General features: G+C 39.9%; 1 protein-coding gene across 1 annotated transcript in view; it reads left to right on the top strand.

The window, feature by feature from the left end:
• LOC104828650 (probable acyl-CoA dehydrogenase 6) overlaps positions 1–22,631 on the top strand; it is a 78,159-nt gene that overhangs the window by 35,922 nt on the left and 19,606 nt on the right. The window contains exons 3-5 of the mRNA XM_010562486.1: positions 7,761–7,890; positions 16,034–16,140; positions 22,082–22,249. Of these exons, the coding sequence (XP_010560788.1) occupies positions 7,761–7,890; positions 16,034–16,140; positions 22,082–22,249 (405 nt within the window). The remainder of the gene's footprint in view (positions 1–7,760; positions 7,891–16,033; positions 16,141–22,081; positions 22,250–22,631) is intronic.

Raw genomic sequence — 22,631 nt, 5'->3', positions numbered from 1 at the left:
GCTTTCAGTTGATAAATAGTCAGCCTTTGTATTAAATCTTAGCATAGAAATGTTAATAAGTAGCAAATGTAATAAATCTGTTTAATCCCTGAATTTCTTCTGATTTCAGATCTTGATGTCTTTTCATTCAGCTTTTAAAAAATCCTTACCAATATACATACTTGTATTCAGTCCTGTTACTCATCTTTTTTCTCTGTTGTGCTTAAACTGGAGAATGTTCTTTGGACGCTCTCTGTAACCTGTTGATAAGTCTATTCCCATTTTCTTTCCCTGTTCACCTATGGATGTTGAATGTCTGTACGTAACTGTAGATTCCTTATAATATCTATTTGTGTATTCATGCTTCAGATCCTGTTGGAGGAAAGTTTGCCGCGATGCAGAGTAATGTGAACTCTTTGCAGTAGTTTGTAGTAATTCATGTGAGAGGAAGAGTCTTGAATAGGACCACCAGCAGCACATAAAGATTATGTACACACTTCATTCTTGTACAGGTGTGAGATGAATTGATTTATTACCTGTTCAGAATTAATGAACATGTTTAAAAGAAGCTAGCTGAGCAGCTGTGCAGTTGTTTTCTTGGGAGGAAGAGGACGTTGTATATGGGGCTGACATGCCTCATCGAGCCTGACGGCAGATTTCGGTGCCTCTGAGGGCTGATTCACAGTGGTGTCAGTAGGACCGCCTTGGACACGCACCGTGTCGAAGGATGTTGATGTAATGTTGGCCTGTTTGTCAGAAGGGTGGCAGCCTTCAGGCTGGAGAGAAGCAGTATTCCCGGCTGGATGAGCCTGACTCAGAGAATTAAACTGAGCATCCAAAAGCAAAGCTTAAACCAGGGAAATGTGCAACAGGTTGTAGGAATGTGTATGTTCAATGTGTGTTAAGGAGGTTGGCAACTGTTGCTAATTGACTGACCTCAAGCAGCTGGGGGGTTGCAGAGGTGATATTCTTGAAACCTAGGCTATGGTTTGTTTATGAGCTTATCTGAAGAGAAGCCCTGTGAGAAGTAGCGTGGCTTTGCCACTGAAGCTCAGGAGGTGTGATATGTTCAGCCTATACACTTCTTGACTCATTTTTCCGTGTGGTTTTTTTCTTGTTTTCTTCGTGCTGTGGATTTAGTTAGACTGACATTTTCAAATGTACAATAATTGAGATCTGTACTTTTTAACCTTGAAAAAAAAAATGTAGTATGGTTTAACTAGGCTTCTGTGGAATTGATGTTGGGTCAGAGCTGAGGGGGAAAAATAATCTCAGTTTAAAAGCAGGCAGGAGGCTATTGAGGAATCTGTGACCAGTGATGGCACAAAGTTTTTCTCTGAGTTGGAGCTGACTCAATAGCTGGTGCTTGGGACTGTGTGCAATCTTGGATTTTCTTTTTTTTTTTTTTTTTTTTTTTTTTTTTTTTTTGCTACTGCATCTTTTTACACTGTTGATGTTTCTTGTGTTGCCATGTGGACATTTTATTCTATTGTACTGTGCAGCTTAGCTTTTGCTTCCCCATAACATTGTTTGTATACAATTTTGGGGGTTTGTGTGATTTTTTGTTTTGTTTTGTTTTGTTTTGTTTTGTTTTTTAAGAGGTCAGATATCCTTCTGAGTTTGAAGATTTATGTAGATGTGATTGCTGACTTAGATGGCACTTGGTGACACTCCATAACCATTTAGAAAATAAAGAAAACATGAATTTGTGAGGGTGGTTTTTGGAAGTCAGAGGGTAACAAGTGCAGCTGTTCTCAACTAGTAATTTAGAATATACTGCTCTGGCTTTCTAAAGCAGTGTCCTATACAACTTTGAACCCTCTTTAAATGTGTCCATGCTGCCCCCAGCTAGGGCCAGTTCTGCATGGTGCATTTATCTGCTCAGTGGCAGGCACTGCTGAGTTCTTACTTGGCATTTTGTGTTGTTTTTATAGGTTTTTTTATCTTTACACTCTGGTGGAAGTTTCTCCTGTATTTTCTAGTGTAGCTCTGTCTTAATCTAAAACAGTGCTAGACAGATCCAATCACCTTACTCATCTCAATAAATTTAGTTTCTGAAGTAGCAGCCATGATGACTTCTATAGCAATGAGTGTTGCAGGAACACACAATTTGCACTGTTAATTGCTCAGGGGTTGTACTTGTGCTGCTAACTGTGTATGTTTGAAAAAGAATGAGCAGGCAATCCATATTTTAATTTTTCCAAAGAATACTGGATCACAAGAGTGATGTTACAAGTAAAACTTTGGTTAGCAGAAGAGGTCCTTATCTGCCTTGGATTTTTTGGATGAACTAGGGAGTATCTGTGAGAGATCAAGTACTCTATGTGGTTGTGGTCTTTCTAGGATCAACCAAACAAAATTGTAAAGCACTATAATTTTTCCTGGTTTGGGACAAACTTTCAGTCAAACTGAGGGAGTTTGATCCATCCAACTAAGGTTATCTGTTAAGGGGAACTTTGCATCTGGTACAAGGGTTTTATTTGTTTCTTTTGGGGTTTTTTTTTGGTTGGTGTGTGGATTTTTTGTGTTTTGGGGTTTTTTTTCTGAATTGATCCAGGGGAAATAGCCAAAAAATATGTATGTGTTCATCTCGACAAGACTAAAGTAGACTCATAGTGTTTCTGTTACACAAAAGGAGAGTTTTTTCCACTACACCCAGCAAGAAGCAAATAACCAAGAAGGCAGGAGGTGTTTTCTGAGCTTGATCAGCCTCAGCTTTTCAGAATGGGTTCATGGGAAATTATACAACCCAGAGAGTACACCTTTGGTAATTCTTTGAAGTCCTTTTATATAAAGAGGAGCAAAAGTATTACAGTAGGATGTCTGTACTGTCCTGCCTGATAACTTTTGCAATTATGTAACTTCAGGGCTCTTTCTAGTCCTCTGGAGCTGAAATTCTTGAACTATATTTGAGTAAGGTTTGAACACTTACATTTTCCTTCTGTTGATTTTAAAATTGTAGGCTATGATGAAAACTGGCAAGTAGCTCTGTCATCCTAGTGTCAGATGTAGGAGTCTCTCAGACCTGTCTTCAAAATGGGAGTTGAATCATGTTTTATGTGTCTTTCTAGTCACTAGAAATAAGAACACACATTTGTTTTTTCTTGTTAGGTGCCAATAGTAGAAATAATACTGTGTGATTTCCTTTGGTGTAGATACACTTTATGTGAACTTTGGAAGCTATGTAAACAAACAAGATAATTTATATAAGCATTTAAGATTGAGTTACCTATACGGCTGTGTTGTGTTTTCATCATTACTTTTTCCAAGCTCACTCACATTCTTAAAACCCTTTGAAGATGCCCTGTTTCACCTTGGTTCAACTCACTTAGACCCTTTTCACCACAGATGTTGTCATTCCCACTGACAGCTACTAGATGGGGTTCAGAAGCAAATTCCAAACAGAGACACTTCGAAACTCTTACAAAATTTGGACTAGAGACTTCAAGCCTGTCTCATCATTGAACAGAGTCATATTTGAACAGGGAGCCTGTGGCTGAACAAGTGACAAGAAACGTGTTGGTCTTCATGAAAATGAAACGATTGTTTCAAAGACCTCAGCTTCTCCTTTGCCTTTATAAGTCCTTTTTCGCAGACATTCTTTGCCTTTGTTTTCCCAACTGATCTTCTCAGCAGCGTTTCTGTTTTGACATGTTGCAGCTGAAGATCAGATAGTCCTGCTCTTTCATTTGTATTTTTGGGCATCATCTCTTGTCTGCCTATATTCATATATAAAAGTCCTGATACCCTAAATTATCAGATTTAGTAGAATGTACATCTGCATCCTTTAAAAATGATGCTTTTTAAAATTTGCTGTTTTCTCTTGGACTCCCACTCCACTGGCAGTGTCACAAACTTAACATGTAGAAATAAGCTGGTCTATATAAAATAAGGAGGGTTGGTTTGGGGTTTTTGGGGGGTTAAAATAATGTGGTGGTGGTGATTAGCAGAAAAGCACAGAGCCAATGTAAAAGAAAAATAGGTTAATATACTGACCATGGTGTGGTGGGTTCACCTTGGCCAGCAGCCAGACACGCACCCAGCCACTCGCCCACTCCCCCTCCTCAACAGGCAGGGGAGAAAATACGATGGCAAGGCTTAGCTGTCGAGAGAAAGTCAGGGAGACTGCTCACCAGTTACCATCATGGGCAAAGCAGACTTGGCTTGGGGAGAATGAATTTAATTTGCTGCCAATTAAACCAGATTTGTGTAGTGAGAAACAAAGCCAAATTAAAACGTGTTCTGCCCATCCTCTCCCCCTTCTTCCCAGGCTCAGCTTTAGTCCTTCGTTCCTGAGTCATCTACCTCCCTCCCCACCCCAAGCAGCGCAGGGGGATGAGGATGCGGGTTGCAGTCAGTCCATAGCAGACCCTCTCTGCTGCTCCTTCCTCCTCACACTTTTCCCCTACTCCAGTGTGGGTCCTGCCCATGCTCTGCAGCGCAGAAGCTTTATTTATGTGGATGTTCATGTGTTCTTGCTTTGGGCTTTGTAATTTAATTTCTTTGTAAAAGAACCTAAAATCGAGCAAAAGATAAGATATCAAGCCATTTAACAGCTGGAAGTTGTGCTATTGTCAGCAAAACAGTAAAAATTTGAATCTAGCAGAGTTGCCTTTTTCTACCTGTTTTGAATTGTGAAAGCATTAGTGCATTAGACACTCTGCCTAGTTTTGCCTTGCTTTGTTCTTTTAATATTTCTTGCAAATTAAAGATGGAAATGTAGCCAAACAATTTGCTGAAGGTCACTCATCTCATTTTAAAGTTAAATGAAATATTTACCCTAGAAATGTTTTACATGTGTATATTTACATATAGCTTGTTATTCTTTTTTTTTTTTAAAGCAATAGATCTGAAATGGATTTAGTTCTTTTCATTTTATGGATTTTTCACCAAAAATTATATTAGGCATGGCGTTGGCTTTTCTGAATGGAAATTATATTGACCTATTAGCATTACCTCATTGTACGGATACTTCCAGGAGGTGGTGTTTGTTGATGAGACTGGCAAACACAATCTTCCTACTACCAGCTTATTCCCTTATTGCAAATAAGGGTTATTCCAAAAAGAGTGAGTCTTATTCTAAATAAAAATTAAACATTCACTATCATTGCTGCAGCAGGTGGAAATAAGAACAGCCTAGTGGTTTTGTCTTGGTTAAAGAGCTGAGTCCTGTGGCATGCAGGATGATGTGCTCAGACCAGCCCCAAAATAGCTGGCTGGAGTGCTGGCAGCGGGGCTGTGAAAGCCAGGCTGCTGCCATGTGCTGGGGAAAAAAGAAAGCTGCATCGGTGCTCAGAGCCAGCGCTGCCTGCTATTGCTGTGTGTGACTGCTGGCAGCGTGTCTCGGTGCAGAGATCCAGTTCTCCAAAGAGATGGGACCCAACTGTCTTTAGCCATGGCATAAGTTACCCAAATTACTTGGGGATATAGCTGCACCGACTGCATGGACAAGTGAATCTCTGTTTTGATCAAGTAGTTTGGGTTCAAAAGAGGTGTTCCCTATAATTGCCTGTCAAACCACTCACATTTCTCCATGAAACTCTTTCTCCTGGGCTCCTGGAACAGAACTGATGAAAAGTTAGGTGTTGTCTGATTAATGTTTTTACCATTTGCTTCTGCCCTTCCTGCCTGTCTGCATCTGTGGTTGTTTGTTGCATTATCTATCCCCAGATTATAAAATCTTTGCAGGGTGCATCATCTCTTTGCCTGGTGGGGCTTCTCCCCTCCACCTTCTCAGCTCCTAAGGCTTCATTCTGATTGTTTCCTCCCTTTGGTAGGAAATTCTTTCAGTGTTAATCACTTCGAGAGCTGGCCTTTTGCAGCATTTTGTTTTTAAAATGTACCACTTAGTAACTAATCTCAAATGAGAACAAGGCAAGCCTGTTATACTACAATTCATGATATATTATTATATGAACAAAGAATGTAAGCTGTACACCTGCATAAAACTGTCCTTCTTTGGGTCAGTTTTGTGCATAGCATTCCTCCTGTGAAGTTGCTTTGGGTGAATCAAGAGACTAAGGTTTTGATTTGTGAAATTAAGTGAAAGACAGAAATGTAACTGCTTGGTAGACAAAACCAAAGACAAAATTAGTAATAACTGTAGTTTGGCAAAAAAATGATTGACATTAAAAAAAATAATCAAATGGAAAGCATTTGAGTGGTGCGAGAACTGAGGTTATCTATTATAACTCTGCTATAGTTTCATATAAAATTAGCAAAAATTCTCTCATACCACACATCTCTAAATAGCCTTGCTTTTGCATGCATGTACATTCCTTACTGTTCCTCAGACCATTTATTTATTGATGGGGGCTTTGTGAAGGCAAGAGAATTGGATTATATATTATGCTAAACGCATTGCGATGTTACTGTTGTTTCACTGTACTGATTAAACTCCCAGTAAGAATTTTAACCTTGTGTATATTTTTAAGAAACATTCATTATTTTCAGGTAAAAGTTTGGAAAAGTAGCTATTTTTTAAATTCTGACAATCCAGACTATTCAGGATGACCGAAGGAGAAATGTTATTTGAAAATTGAACTTCACACTTAGCCTTTTCTATTTGTGTTTTCTTTCTGCAGAAAAAGGATGCACAAAGACAGTTTTTGTGGGTTTAGGAAACAGATGATAGCACACCAGGCCCTGTGTTTATATGCACTGTGGTGTTTTGATTTTTAATTAATGGTGTTTTTTGAAAACTTCAAAGGAGGTCAGTAGAGGGGTGAGCTCAGATAGTGTTTGATATCAGCAAGTGAGAATGGAAGAGGGTTGTCTGCCCCTTACTGTGTGTGTGAGGGGTAGGGGATTGTATCTTTTTTTTTTTTTTTTTTTTTAAATTTTCGTAGCTGGTTTTCAAAAGAGTTTAAAAAAAAAAAAAAAGGAGGAAAACGCTATCTAATCAAAGCTTCTCAGTCAACTAATGACGTCCAGCAGTCTTTCTCTTTCTCACCATATTTCCTTTGGACTATAAACTGTTTAGTACAGCTAGAAATTACCTCATCCATCATAGCAATGCAGCCGTTTTCTGTGTTTCACTGCATGGTGGGTTTATCAGCACTGGGCATGGGAAGGAGATGAAGAATAATATCCTCTGTAATTGAATTTGCAGATTGGAATGTGGGGAGGAGGAGCAGCCCATGCTGGCACCCAGCCAGCACCCGGGGTTGTCAGCTGCCTGCTAATGAAAAATGCTTTAATGACTGCACCAACCAGGTGCCAGGATATGAAATATGCGTGTTCGGTATCGTACTTGTGTCTAACATGGATTTTGAGCTACAGCAGTAACTTAACATAGGGGCACTTGGTCTTGCTTTGTGCTGACTTGACTGCTGTGTGTGAATGATGAGCTCCACTTGAGTGTCGTGGGGGGAGAGAGCGAGTGTCAGGCATTATCTTGGAGAAATAAAAGCACTTCTTACCTTGTGGTGATTTGTTCATATGACCTTGCTGTTAGAAAGCATAATTTTGCCTTCTAATGTTATTTTCAGCAGCACATCACTTTTTCCTGCGGTTTCAAGTAAAAGTAATGATGCCACTTAGGGTATTCAGAGGTGACCTGATGTGCACATGGGTAATTAGAGCAGGTGTAATTTTAAATTCAGGTTTTGTAAAGAATAGTATGACATCATTTTTCTGAAAGGAAAGCTGATAATTGTCCAATATTTAAAAATTAGCAGTGAAATTACAGTTGGCAAGTCCTTGCAGTAGCAATATTTTTTTTTTCTTGTTGCTTATGCCAGTCTAGAACATGAGTGTCATAGATTTGGTTTTTTTCTCAGAATATGGCGGCATGGGCTTGGACTTCTCCTATAACATTGCAGTGGCGGAAGAGCTGGGAAATATCCGCTGTGGAGGTGTTCCTATGGCTATTGGAGTGCAAGCTGGCATGGCTACTCCTGCTCTTACAAGGTAATTTTCAGAAAGTTTGGTTTAGCCTAAAACCCAAATTGGATTGTGTTTAGGCATAAAACCCAATCTGTATAAGAGTAGAAAAAAACACAACTCTGCAGATTTACTGTCTAGTTGCTCTTCAGTAACACCTGAGGAAGGAACCTCCTTTCTACCACTCTCAGATAGTTTGGTTTAGAGGAGAAAATACTTTCTTTTTTTTTTTTAATGTTAGGATATTATATATTAAAACATAGGCCTTGTTTAATAGTAGATTATATGTTTACAAGCACAGAACCTTGGTGCCACAACCAATAAAACAATTTTAATTCCAGAATTCCCCTATTCATGTTTGTGGTTTTTCATAGCCAGATATCCCAGTGCAGTCATACTAAGGATGCATTTAGTTGTAATGATTAGGATCGGTCTAATTCTATTTTATAATTTACTTGCTTTATTCCAGCTTTACAAGGTGCTCCTCACAGACTATGACTTTTCAAAAATAATGGTCAATATTGGTGTAAATCCTAAAGTTGTAGCACATGTATCATGCTTCCTCAATACGCCCATTCCGGGCAATTACTCATTTTGCTTTTTTTTAATCTGCTTGTGTCAGTGTTCCCCTTTTATATCTCTTGCTATCATTCAGGCTCCTGCATTTTCTGAATCTGTTTTGCTGGGGTTTTTTTCCCTCTGTCAATAAAAGTGGCAGTTACCAAATTCTTCTTCATGCAGTAGTTTCAAAGACATTCTGCATCAAAACAGCAGTTTGCAAAACTAGAAGGAGGCGACAGGCTGGACCAGCAGTTTTCCCCTGGAATATGGATACACCTAAAATTCTGGAAGGTGGTGGTGGGGATTGAATTCAAATAATGATTATGAAGTCAGGAATTTCTCTGCACAAAACAGATATACAAGAGGGGAACTTCTGCACAAAAGAGCATTTTAGGGTTGGGTTGTTTGTTGGTGTGGGGTTTGGTTTGGTTTTTGTTGGGGTTTTTTTTTCCCCATTCTGAATGAAAATGCCTGTAAATCCACTGTAGAGTCTGGAATGTAGGCTCTGTTCCCTTGACTTCCATTTATCCTTCTGCTAGGTATGTGCAACGTTGGAGGTCTCAGTCATGGCAAATCTTTCTAAAAGTTTTCTTCTCCTTTGTGCAATACACCAAAAGCTTTGCTGAAAGCATGGAGTTCAGTATGTCTGTTGCAACAGTAGCTTGGTTATAGTCCAACTGAGAATAAAACTAGTATTTTAAAAGACTTCAGGAAATAGTACCTTGCCCCCATGATAGCCTTTTATTCCCAGGCATTTAAAAAAAGCTGTGGGTAAAAGAAGATGGGATTTTGTTCCATTGCCATTTTTTGGCCTTCCTATACTCTGTTCTGCTGTAGTAAAGCAGTGAAGCTACATACATTTGTGCTAGTGAAATCCTACAGTGGATGTTCTTGGAAAGTAAAGGTTAAAATGTCGTTAACATGATGAAATCTGTAATTGAATTTGCATCTATATTAGTGAACTTTTCCTCCACTGTTAAGTCAATTCCACTGACTAGTTACACAGTACAGTGTCCCACTCTTTAAGATTTAAAAGTGAAACTTGATATTGAAAAGAGAAAGCTGGTTGCTACAGGAAATTTTGCATGGGTGCAGCTTTACTTCATGCAGTATAGTGAGAGGATTAACTGCTTGCCCTGTGTCATGGATTCAAATTACATGCACAACCTCAATGGCTTCTTTAAAGGTATTTGTGTACTGTGGTGATCCTAACCAAGTTCAAAGAGATAATCCAAATTTTGCGTCTTAACTATGCATTGTTACACATGATGCATCAGCAATGCACAAAGTAAACAGTAATATGGGAATCAACCATCATCCCCTAAAAAACTTATAAAAAGAAGTCTGGAGCCCTTTGTTGGCTTTCCTAACTTTGGGCTTTATTCAGCATTCATCAAGCATGTACTGAGTGCACCCAAGAACCAACTCAGTGAATGTGATACGTCATGAAGATGCTCTGCCACTATAAATTGGAGATGTTCCCTCAATTAGATATACAGATAGCGCAGTAGTTTGAACAGATGGATACATATATGCACATGCATGTGCGCATGCGCAGGCACAGAGCTTTTAAAATTTTCATACTTTGGAAAAATAAAGTCTTAAAATATCTAGAGTCAGGATGCCTCCTGATGCCGTTTTTGCAACTTCCATGGGTTTCTTGCTTCAGTGACAAGCTGTTGCAAGGCTTAGTTTGTGAAAGTCATTGAGATATTTGGTTAAATGGGAAGTACATTGTAGTAACAGTTTCAATTATATAAATAATAACCTTTGAAAATGTTACCCGTATCTGTCTGCCTGTTCACTGTTCCTGCCCCTTTTTACTTCATTCTTTATGATTTTTTTTTTTTTTTTTTTTTACAACCTTCAGAAAGTTATATTCATGGTCATACTTGGAAACAACCCTGCAGATTTTGCTTTATATGCATTTCTATTGTGCAGACACATATAGGAGAAAATAGTTTTGTTTCACTTCAAGATGCCCAGACTGCTCCATTTTTTTTCCCCCAGTTTCTTGTAAGTGAAGCAGTAGCACTTTCTAAATTTGAGAACTAAATGCAAAATGTTTTGTCAGCAGTGATCTGACCTTTGATGTATATGGTTCTGAACATAACTCTCTGTCAGGTCTTTCAAATGAATTCAGATATAATACTTCACTTGCTTTCATGCTTACAATTCGGGTGGAGGAAGCAGCTCTTAGCTGAGGCAGTGAATGAGATACATTTCCCTGGGCTTCTAAACAAAGCTATAGGGTGACACATCCATAGTGATGCCAGATCAGTGTAAAGCTCTTTATTTCAGCACTAGGCAGTAGATGTTACTTTTCTCCGCCCCCCACTATTATTTATAGGAAGACAGTAAGGATAATGATGATTATTTAGCGGGAAGAGAGTGCTCTTCTATTTCATCAGCTTACTTGTCATTGATTCTTTCTCCACCCTGAACAGCTGCATACCTGAGAATTAATGTCCAAAAAGTTAGTTTTACTGTCTCTTTTCCCCTTTGCTGTAAAGGAGAGAAGCTGCAGCTGACAATCACAACAGCAGTTTTGAAAACCAGGGTCATCCACTTGATCACCTGAGAAAAGGGTGAAAATGAGAAGGGGTCATTCAAGAGCTGAGTGGCTTTCCCACTGGCATAGTGCAAGGGAAACTTGGTTTTGTGCTTCTTCAAGAACAGACATACTGAGTTTTCTTGCTCTCACATTTGGTACTTAATTTGTATAGTGCACATAAGGTAGGCCAGGTCTTGCCCTGAGCCAGAGCAGAGACTGTTATAGGTGCAGCTTTCAACACATCATTAATAAAAGTATCATTAAGCATTGCTGTCATGATGGCTAGTTATGTTGCATCCATAGACAGTTGTGCTGCTTTGTGGTTTTCAATACCTGTGAGGGTCTAACCCGGCTAGAGCAATACAGTAGGGCAGTGTGAAGTCAAGCAGCTACTCCTGAACTAGCTTTCCTCAGAACAGCTTCACACTGTTCCTGTAAGTTTGAGCTTTCTCCAGCTCCTGGTGACAACTTGGCCGTGCTACGGTGGCAGGTTGTCTGGTGGGCAGCCTTGAGGTCTCCAGAGCTGGTGTGGTAGCAGCAGGACACCAGCCACATGAGTAGCTCTTAAAAACTGCATGATCTGAAGAGGGTAATCTTTAATATGACTCCTCTTTTACAATACCTGCATTTTAGTGCAAAATGCATTCCTAAATAAATAAAATATTGATGTAATCATTCTTAACCAAAACCCTTCAGGTAGTCTCATCTGCACGAGGTAGTCATACCCATCAGGTAGTCTCATACAGGCTTCTCATATGTATTCTTTTCAGAACATAGCAGTAGCTCGAACTGAAAAATTTATTTCATAAAATCTTCAAATAACTGAAGCTTAAAGGCTTGATAAAAACTGGGAGCCAGAGCACTTTCCTTAATGCTTTTTTTCTTATGCTGTCTTTCACAAAAAGTAAATAAGTTTTCTAAATGTGGGTTTTTTAAACTCCCATGTTGTCTTACCTTGACTGAAATTAGGGACTCAAGGAGAGGAAGCTGATTGCAGTGTGGATTTGTTTCAGTCCAGGTTATGTAAGTTACTGAATTTAATGAGGCTTGCTTCCATACTGCCCAAGGGTGCTTGCTGCTGTTCACCACGCATTTCTAACCCTTTCTGTGCCTGTAAAGAGTATCTCTTCCCTTTTTTTTTTTTCTTGCTTCTTTTCCTGTATCTTGAAGATCCAAGGAGTACTGCTAAGCTAGACCTGGACTTCAGATGGCACGATGCCTGTGCAGGGCTACACTGAAGCAAAAGCATGGCACATGGCTACTGCATTATTAATAGTTTGAGTCTAGGAGCAGAACAGAAAGACAATTGGGAGAAATTCACCTCTTGCTAGTATGTAAGAAGGAAAATGACAGTAGGTCAGAGTTACCCTTTTCTTTGCCTAAAGGAAATCTTCTTTATATTCCTAGGAAGTCCATGAGTAAACTATTGTGTCATCTTTGAGATACTGTAGAATGATGGATAGATCATCTGAAAACTTATCTTTTTTTTTTTTTCTTTTTTTTTTTCTTCTTCTTCTTTATTTTTGCTTTGGTGGTGAATAGTGCTCAAATGTGTGAGCTCCAGTGCAAGAAAGCTTGAGTTGATCAAATGCTGAGAGCCGTGTTAGAACTGCCTGCAGCTGTTCATATTCAGAATTTCAATTTGCACTTAATAGCGTATCATACTAGTGTATCTGTCAGTTCTACTCGGAACTTTTCTTACTAATTTAATTAATTCACTTCAGCTCAGCTTTTTTCCCCAGAAGAAACAGAAGGAAGATCTGCAGTTCTACCAAGATGAATATCAGCCCAATTAAGTCAGAGTAGTGATGTGCGATAGACATATTTTCATTCAATGTAGCAATCTAACCTGCCGCCAGATTTTTATATATATTTGAGATGAATAAAGGCGACTTCAAATTTCTAATTGGCAGAGCACATAAACAGAACTATGTGGATCAAGGAAGTGTTCTTACATCTGTATTTTGCCATGGTTTTATTTTCATCTTACCCACCATTTAAAAGATTGTATACCGTTGTCATTTTTGTGTTTGTATTAATGACATTCCACCAATGTTATTTATAAATTGCGGAGCAAGAAAGGGTGGACCACTTTCATGCAACTCTTCACGTGTCAGAATCTCACACTTGAGAATTCTTGGTTACCCAGTGTCAACAGTTTATTGACTGTAGACTCATGTGTATGTGTATACATACACACATGCATGAAAATATATTTTAGAGCAATGCTAAGGCTGCACAGTTAATCACATGGGAAACTATGCTCTGGGGTATGGCCCCAGCCCAGAAAACAGACATGCTCTGGCTCAAGACAGACGACCAGACTATGATCTCATTGCGGAGTTTTCTAATTCTGGAGCTGTTAAACTGGAAAGATGTGGGTATTGCATTTATGCAAACCCAAGATTTTGCTGGGATACATTTAAAATAGGTAGAATTTTACAGAAACAACGTATTTCTAACACAATAGCTAGTTGCTTGCTGAGCTGCGTGTCCTTCTTGCAAGGCATGGAGACCCATGATCTTCTGAAGATAGTGTTGCCAGACTGTTTTTTTAATTGCAAAATAACTTCTTCTGTAGCCTCATTTTTGGGAAGAGCTGAACCGTTTTCTGGAACTTCAACCAAACAAAGATATCAAACCAAAAACATTACTCTGAGAGAAGTTCTTGTCATGGAAATCCTCTGTTGAAATGACTAAAGGTTGGCAAAGTTTTAAGCATCAGAAAGCATTGCCAAAAATGTCTGCTAGCTCCTCTCATAATCTGATTTTTCATGTTGTTGATTGGGGTTTTTTTGTTTAATGAATGTTCAGCTGGCCATACTAGATCATGTCCCAAGGAAAGGAAAAAAAAAAAGTACATTGCATAACAGAGCAGGGGACTTTGTCCCAGTATGCTGGAGGAAGGAATAAACACTCCAAGCTGGCTTCTTGTATTTGTTTGGGATTGCTGCCACGATTATCAGCGGGGACAGGACTAGGAATTGAGCTCCCTGTGTGCACGAAGTGAAAGTGTCTGCCAGCTCCCACTCTGTTCTCTGGCCGTCCCATTCCTTTGACTGTTTTGTGTCAGGGTTGGAGTGGAGAAGAAGGAGTCTTAGCTAAAATGGCATCCCTCCTTTGGAAGTACTGGGACATTGTTTTAGGAGGGCCCAGGTAACTGCAGCCTGCTTTGGCAGCCAGCGAGCCTAAGATGAGTGGAGATGCTGACCTGAGAAGTCTCATACCAAAGAGGAGACTGAGGAGGAACGTGACTTTTATGGATTTCTGCTCACAGAAGAGACATCTCATGACCCGAGGAATTTTTTAGTCTAGCACAAGAGAGTTTCAAGAACTAGACCATGAGCTCACCATTCATGCTGAAAGACCACATCAGTGAATGTTAATTAGGACAAAATCAACCATGAAATGAGGTGGACCGTGTTTTGAATCAATGAAAGCACCTAAACGTTGGAAAAAAAGAGGGTGCCTCTTAACTGAATTGAAATATGGCCAAGTGAATTTTTTTGTGTTGAAATGCCATCAACAGTTTGCTGTTTCCCTTTTTATTTTTGTGGGGACTAAAAGAATGGCTGGGAAGAAGCACTAAAGGATTTCACTGTGTGATTTAAATGCAGATGTGAAATATTAACAACATGAATACAGATATTTGCAGAGGGTGGCCATCACATGTCATAACTTTTCAGTCACCACTAAAACCTGGCAAAGAGCTGGTGCAAAAGTCAGAAGATATACAGACAGCAGGTCCTCCATCCTGGCTGACTGCGGACTGGTGCAGGAGCACTGAGGGGAAACCCCAGGGACTATGTTTGTTTGGATCTGATAGCTCTCAAAACAACAGTCATAAAGATCAGATTTGGGGCATCTAGACCACACGTTTCTGTGGGAGTACGATGCCTGAATACTTGTAAAAGCCGTGTTTGGGGGCTTTGGTAGTGGGGGAGGGGCTGCAGGGGTGGCTCCTGTGAGAAGCTGCTGGAAGCTTCCCCAGCTCCAAGTCGGACCTGCCGCTGGCCCAGGCTGAGCCCATCAGCAACCGTGATAGTGCCTCTGGAAGAACAGATTTAAGAAGGGAAACCAGCAGCGGAGAAGGAGGTTGGAATGTGAGAGAAACCCCTCTGCAGACACCAAGGTCAGTGAGGAAGGAGGGGGAGGAGGTGCGCCGGAGGAGCGGATGCCCCTGTAGCCCATTGTGAGATAGCAGCCCGTCCTTGGAGGCGAGCGGGGGAGCAGATGCCCACCCGCAGCCCGTGGAGGACCCCACACCAGAGCAGTTGGATGTCCCCAAAGATGGCCGTGACTCCATGGGAAAGCCTGCGCTGGAACAGTCTGTGACTGAAGGACTGCAGCCCGTGGGAAGGACCCACGTTGGAGAAGTTCGTGGAGGACTGTCTCCCGTGGGAGGGACCCCACGCTGGAGCAGGGGAAGAGTGAGGAGCCCTCCTCCTGAGGAGGACGGAGCAGCAGAGACAACGTGTGATGAACTGACTGTAAACCCCATTCCCCGTCCCCCTGCGCTGCTGGGGGGAAGAGGCAGAGAGAACCGGGAGTGGGGTTGAGCCAGGAAGGAGGGAGGGGTGGGGGGAAGGTGTTCTAAGGTTTGGGTTTACATCTCATTATCCTTGTTTTGATTTGATCTGTAGCAAATTAATATTTTTTTTTCCCCAAGTTGAGTCTCTTTTGCCCATGACCATAAGTGGTGAATGATCTCTCCCTGTCCTTGTCTTGACCCACGAGCATTTCTTGCTATTTTCTCTGTTTCATCCCACAAGGGCCGAGGGGGAGAGGAGTGAGTGAGCGTCTTAGTGGTGCTTTGTTGCTGGCTGGCGTTAAACCACGATGCTTGTTAAAATGATTATGGCTGCACTTCTGGTGAAGGCTCTGAATCATAGCTTTGGAGGGTATCTATTCTGCCTTTTGGCTCTGGGACAGGTTTTACCTAGTCATAGGAAAACTGATCACTGTGTGGGTAGAACAAAAGTTGTAACTAACTTGTAAATAAAGGTTACCTTCAAAAGCTTTTAATAGCCTATCTTTTTCATTATATTGTTGCAGGTTTGGTTCTGATGAGTTGAAAAAACAGTTCCTTGTACCAACTATAGCTGGAGATTTTGTGGCTTGCTTGGGAATCAGCGAAGCTGGAGCTGGGTCGGATGTTGCAAGTAAGTTAACCTAGCAAATCGCCAATTTTAGATAGCCTGGTATTTTAGTGGAAAGAATCTGGTTTCCCTGACCCTTCCCTTTGCTACTATCATTTGTAAGAAATACAAAGGAAGGAAAGTCTCATGTGGTAAGGGCAAAAAGTAATCTTCCAGGGGCAGTAAAGCATGCCTCTGACGCATCCAAAAGCAGTCAAATTGAATGGATTTGTCAGTGAATCAATAGCTGTAACCCTGTATAGGCTGAGCACAACAGATTAATATGCAGCTGTCATGCTGGCCCTGGATTTCTCCTGATGTTTGTCCTGCTGCTGCCTCCTGTGCTCCTGAGCTCACCACTGGCAAGGAGCACTCCTGTACCTCCTGTAGTTGCACAGCCACTGTCAGTTGTGCAAACCTGCAGACGTACATGATAGGGGATGTGGCCTGTTCAACTGTACTAAAACTTGCACTTCCTTAAAACAGACCTCTCCACTGAACGTGGGCAAATTGCAGAGCTAGTCTGTTCTGACAATGATGGCATCACTTCCACAATGGGTTCCTCTCGCTCATTCTTACCTCACCTCAGCCCCTTGCATTGTTCCTGTGCAGCAAAAATGAACTGGTGATTGTTCTAGTTAGAGCTAATGAAGAATTTGCCATGTATATCTATTAGCTCTGTGATGTAGTTACTTTGCATGCAACTATTTTTCTTGGTTTAGTGCGAGGATATGTTTAAAATCATGGACGAATGAAACTATTATTCTGAAGTGCCTGAGGCAGTAGATAATTTGAACAATTAAGTTAAAACAGATATTGTAGAAAAAGTAGAAGATATCTCATCTGACTCTGAATCGTGGACTTCAAGGAAAAGGGAATGACAAGACACCACTTTTAGGGGTTTTGTTGTTGGGTGCAGGATGGCTAGGTTGAACACATTGTGCTCTTACAAATTACTGGACAACATCTTCCTACAGACAAAATTGCCAAGTTCAACAGAAGTTTTTTGATCAGCAGAGTCCTATGTCCATCTCCTTGACCAAACTCATGGTTTTCTCAAGATAAATAGATAATTATTCAGTGTTAGAGCAAGGGTGCAGCAGGTAGCTTTCAAGAGAGTTAATGGGGATAAAGAAACAATGAGAGTAACTCTTCCTGCATGATCCATTGCTGTTTTCTTTTCTAGTTAATTGATTTTGTTCAAATGAAAAATTCCATAATTTTTATAGACTTGTTTTTCATTAAAATAATTTGAAATTTGAATGTTGCTAATGTAGGAAATACAACATAATTTATTTTAATTAATGCCTCTCAAGTTTAATTAGATGATTATTAGAACTTTCTAAATATGATTTTAATTTTTTGATGCACTGTTCCAGATAATAAGTAACATAAATATTCTTCTAGCTGCATGTTGTTTATCATCTAGTTTAATTGGTATGATACACTTGGATTAATACAGTTAAAGAGAAATTTGGAATCAACTAGGATTATCTGATGAGCCCAGAGTGCAGCTGGGAGGCAGACTGCAGGATGAAATGATGATACTTTTTCACCTGTCATGGAAGATCTGATCCCTGGTATAAATCTAGAAACCAGCTTACAGTGCTTCTAAAGGATAATTAAATGGACAACTTAGGCATGAGCAGCACTAGCTTATATTCTGAGTAGCACTGGTTTGCACGAGGCAGAGAGAACGCATCTCCAGGTGGCCCAGCTTTAAAGTGGACTGAACTGCATGAAACTGTACTTGATACTTCCTTTGGTTTCTTATGCTATTGGGATGTTTGTCTCAAATAAGTGAAGCGGTAGTAAAGCACAGGAACTGTTCACATGTGAAGGTTGGGGACGTGCTTCTGCCATGTCAGCCAGTATATTTTAAACTGAAGAATGACACAGCATAAGGTGTATCTAGCATTTTCTTCTGCCAGTTCCAAAATTTCTGAAGGTGGTGTGAACATAGGAAAAAAAAAGAAGTGTTTCTCTACATGAGAAGTGTAAGGTGCCTGGAATTAATTTATTCAAAATTTAACAGAACAAAAAGGACTGTGTATATTAGTCTAATAAAAATTTCAAGTCAATTTGAAGGAGCACCCGTCTGCTTTCAAATGTAGTTGTTGTACATTGTACATTGTACATAGTATTGACCACGCACAACGAAACTAGCAGAGGTGACTTGAGAAGCAGAACAGGACGGACCAGTTGGTATAGAAAGAGTCTGTCTTTAATTTCAGGATTCTTGGTACCACAAAGCATACACATTTGTGTTGGGTTTAATGATTTTAGCTCATTCTATCTCAGTAGTATGCCGCAATTTATATAATGTTTTGCTGATAGTCTGGGGGGGATATGTAAGAACACATCATGGAAGACACTTCCTCTTTCTTCAAGTTATGTTTTCCAGGCAACTGCACCAAGTAACCCTGTTCATATCTACCTCTTCAACATAGATATCTTGCCCCATTTTGTCTCAGTGGATTCCAATCTTTCTGCTTTTCTGGGTTTAGGTCATCTTTTTTGAGCACAAAAAACCAAAATTGCACATGGCGTCTATAACAGTACAAATACTTCTCCAACTGTAATAGAAATATTACCCTCTGATATGTAACGTTACACAACAGTTTGCTGGCTTGTGAATCTTGTGATTAACTATGCAGATCATCTTCTTTAGTGGTTTGCTGCTGAAACATTCTAAGATACTGCAGTCATTACTTTGTGCCTAGGTACTTGTACTTGCCATGTTGAATTTGAAATCTCAAGATCATTCCTTTCTTGCTGAGCGATACCTCAGTTATCTGTGTTGGTGATGTCTCCCAAGTTTGTGTCACCAGCAAATTTCATTAGTGTATTCTTACTCTTATTTTAAAGATCATTAATGGAAAAACTCAATAGGTTTTGTCCAAAGGCTGATATCCAAAGGGCAGCTCCAATAGTACCCTCCCGGCATGTCAGGACTTCCTCTTTTAAAGCAACCTGATGCAATTTCCCTTTGCCAGGTTCCTAACCCACATTTCCACTTTTGTCCTTATTCTTATCTTTTCAAAATTTTAACTCATAGTTACCTGCTAGCATCATTTTTAGTTTGCTTGGGTCCAACAGCATTTTTCTTGTTCTGCTTTTCTCTAGAAAATCCATTTTCGTAATAAATAAATCAAGTTGGTTTTAAATAAGATACCACTGGTAAATTGAATTATCTTTTCTTTCCAAATGTATTCTGAGGCTGTGCAGATTGCCAAAACCAACAACCGCTGTTTTCACTAATTTTAATTTCTGTACAGTCATTCCTGTAGATGTCTTGCTTTGTCAGCTATATTGTGAATCTTTTTGTAATCTCCTGTGAAATATTTCTGTAGTTTTGACGCGTCCTCTATATGCCTCATGTTTTTTCTCATTCCCTTTTCATTTCTGTGGCTGAAACATTTTTGTTTGCCGCCTCAACCTTCTTCAGTTTTGTTGGTTTTCATCTGCAAGATTTAACTTAGTTTGACCTGTGGCAGTTCTTACCTTCTGACCTCCAAACTGTAGCTTACTTTGATGATTAATCTCTTTCCTTTCCTTAGGCCATCTCCTGTTTTTTTGAAGTGATTATTCATTCAGTTAGAATTGAAGCTACTTCATGCAAGTTTGGTGTTGTTTTTTTTTTTTCCTGTGCTGATGATGTAAATTCCATATATGCGTTCTTTGTTTTTTACTTTAAGGATATGCATTGCCTGTCTTTGATCATAGTATTGACCTTAAAAGTTGAAGCCAATCTTGCCTTTTGTCAAATCTACTTAGGTGCATGGCTGGACTCAAGAGCACAGTGGAGAAGAAAACTTGAGGCTCAAGTATGTTGTGATTTGAACGGTGAAGTGACCAGCCCTGATTCCTTATATGGCACTAGCTGTAGCATATGCCTTTCAATGATGCATTGTGGTCTTTCCTAGAAGGGGCCCTCACAGCATGCTCTGTAAGTTGTTGAGTTATAGGCACTACAGGGACAGTGGTATGGACCTGCCAAAAATGAGTTATGGAGCACTCACTGAAGTAGCCATTTCCCAGAGCTATGCTCTATCAAGGAGAATAATTACAGTAAAATATTTCAAATTATTTTCATAGCCATATCGCTGACACTGAGTCCACTTGACTTTAGTAAATTGTTAAGTAGGTTTTCAAAGCCTGCTGTATTTTGAACATAAAACTTACTTACTGACTTGATCATCTTTCTTCTAATTACAGTTAAAGAGAATCAACTCTTATTAAGTTGATTTTAAATAGTTGTTTCTCAAGTGTTTGAAGCAAACAGACAACCAGCACATGGGGAAGTACTTGAACATTCCCATTAGTAAGGCATTTTTTCTTTAATCTGTATTTGGGTGGTTAGTCCCCTGTGGTGCCATGCTTGCAAGAACTGTTTACGTTTGTGATAACATCATAGTGCTCATTGTTCCTCTGCAGACCTTCCATGGGACCTCTATCTAATCTCTTTAGTAGCTGTTCCACAACAAAGGGATGTGTGATGTAAATCACTGCGTATGCTCCCATCCTTTTCACACTACTTCAGTACAGTGTCGTATTTCTTATTCTTGTGTGTCCTTTATTTATTATTTAGTCTCCATGTACATGAGATTGTCCAGTGTATTATGAGTATCAGTACTTTAGATTCCTTCAGTTTGTTGGCCTTCATTATTACACAGATTTCATATCAAGTCCCTTGGACAGATTTGGCATAGTCCTTTCATTGACTGACTAGCTATATGGCCACTGTGTTTATCCACAGTAGTACTATCTCTTTCCCTTGCCATTCATCATTATCTGCATGTAAGTTCCTTTAGCCATAGCTATATCCAACATTCCCTTGTCTTATACCTTATACAATTTTCTCCCATCATTTTTCCCCAGTTGCTTCATCAAACAGACTTCTTTTCAGCCATGCTGACCTCAGTCCCAGTTTATCTTGTAAATGAAGATCAGATACTTGGTTTTGCTTTGTTTTATATTTAGAGCCTTTGGGAAGAAGGTTCGTGTGCAGATTGAGGTGGGTGTGTATGAAGATATAACCAGCTGACTTAAATATGCCTGCCCACTCTACTTGGTATCTGACTCCTCTACCCTCCAAGTCTACTCCCTCCCTCAGTAGGTGGGCTCTTACAGACTTTATAGTCTCATTAGATTTACAGATGCTATTAGGGGGGTCGTAGGGTTCTCTTATACCATCACCTACTTATAGCTAGGTATCTGCTGAAGAGTCTTCTTCACTTGGGGTTTTAGTTGAGGAAGTTCAATTGCAGAGGAAAGAAGCCAGTCCTTTAGAAATTCTGCTGGAGTGTAAATAATAACTACTGATTCACTCCAGCTGTCTGTTGCAGCTAGGGCTACTTGCAGTGTGATGTGAATACTCACGGATTAAAATAAGATTGTTTTTTGCCAGGGGGTATAAATAACAGGTGTTCAGAACTCCTTCATGTACAGACATTCTTAGCATTTAGACTTGGCCTTTTGAAAGTTTACTAGCTTTGAATTTATTACGCCATTCTGACCAAGAACATGCAGGAAGTGCGTGTATGTATATCTTTATGCACACACAGATACTGACGCTTATGTTTGTTTAAGTCAGGACTGTGAAATTAATGGCATTCTGAGTGACTAACGTGCATAGTAACAGAAACATGTAACGGATCACCTCAGACTGAAATGTTTCTGGCCCGTTTCTGACGACGAAATTTGCTTAGGGAAAGTTTTCTGCTTTCATCCACTGGAATGAAGAGGGTGAGAGAAGCGGTCTGGTTTCCCTCGCTTGCCTTCCAAGGGTTGTCCAGATGGGTCTGCCTTGTGCAGCCTGGAAGGATTAGAGGACTTCTGGGGTATGAAGGGAGAACCAAATATTAGTTGTCTGTCTGAGAGCAAGGAAGTGACTCTACCAGTCATACAGGGACCAGCTTACTCTTCAGAAGAATAACCCTTCATTTCCTATGTTTTGAAATAGATATCAAGACGACAGCTGTGAGAAAAGGCGATGAATATGTCATAAATGGCGGTAAGATGTGGACTACGTCAGGGTGTCAAGCAGACTGGATGTGCCTGCTGGCAAACACCAGTGAAGGACCTCCCCATCGAAATAAATCTCTCATATGTCTGCCAATGAATCTACCTGGTAATAACACAGAACTCTTTGTCTTCTAATTTGTTTTCATTGGTGGTTTTGTGTATGCCCGGTACAAGAAGGAAAGGTGTTTGACAGAAGGGACTGCACCCATAAACACTCTTCTAAGTTAGGTGTTTCACTGTCATACAAAGTTGATTCTGAAATGCATTTGCAGACTTCCACAAAAAAGTAAGGGACAAGAGGAAACAAGAAGGAAGTTAAATATTTTGCAGACTTCAGCTTGTGACTCCCAAATAATTTTATGTGAAAAGTCCTTTTCACCAAAAATAAATTTATAAAAGTTGTTCAGATACATTTGCATGGGAATATTTCATAACCTTCTGTGAGAATGAATAGACAAGTCAAAGCCAAGGACAAAATTAATGCCTCA

The sequence above is a fragment of the Haliaeetus leucocephalus genome, unplaced genomic scaffold (genome assembly GCF_000737465.1).
Source record: "Haliaeetus leucocephalus isolate CR32 unplaced genomic scaffold, Haliaeetus_leucocephalus-4.0 Scaffold0, whole genome shotgun sequence".
NCBI classification, from domain to species: domain Eukaryota; kingdom Metazoa; phylum Chordata; class Aves; order Accipitriformes; family Accipitridae; genus Haliaeetus; species Haliaeetus leucocephalus.
This window is presented reverse-complemented; position numbering and strand designations above follow the sequence as displayed.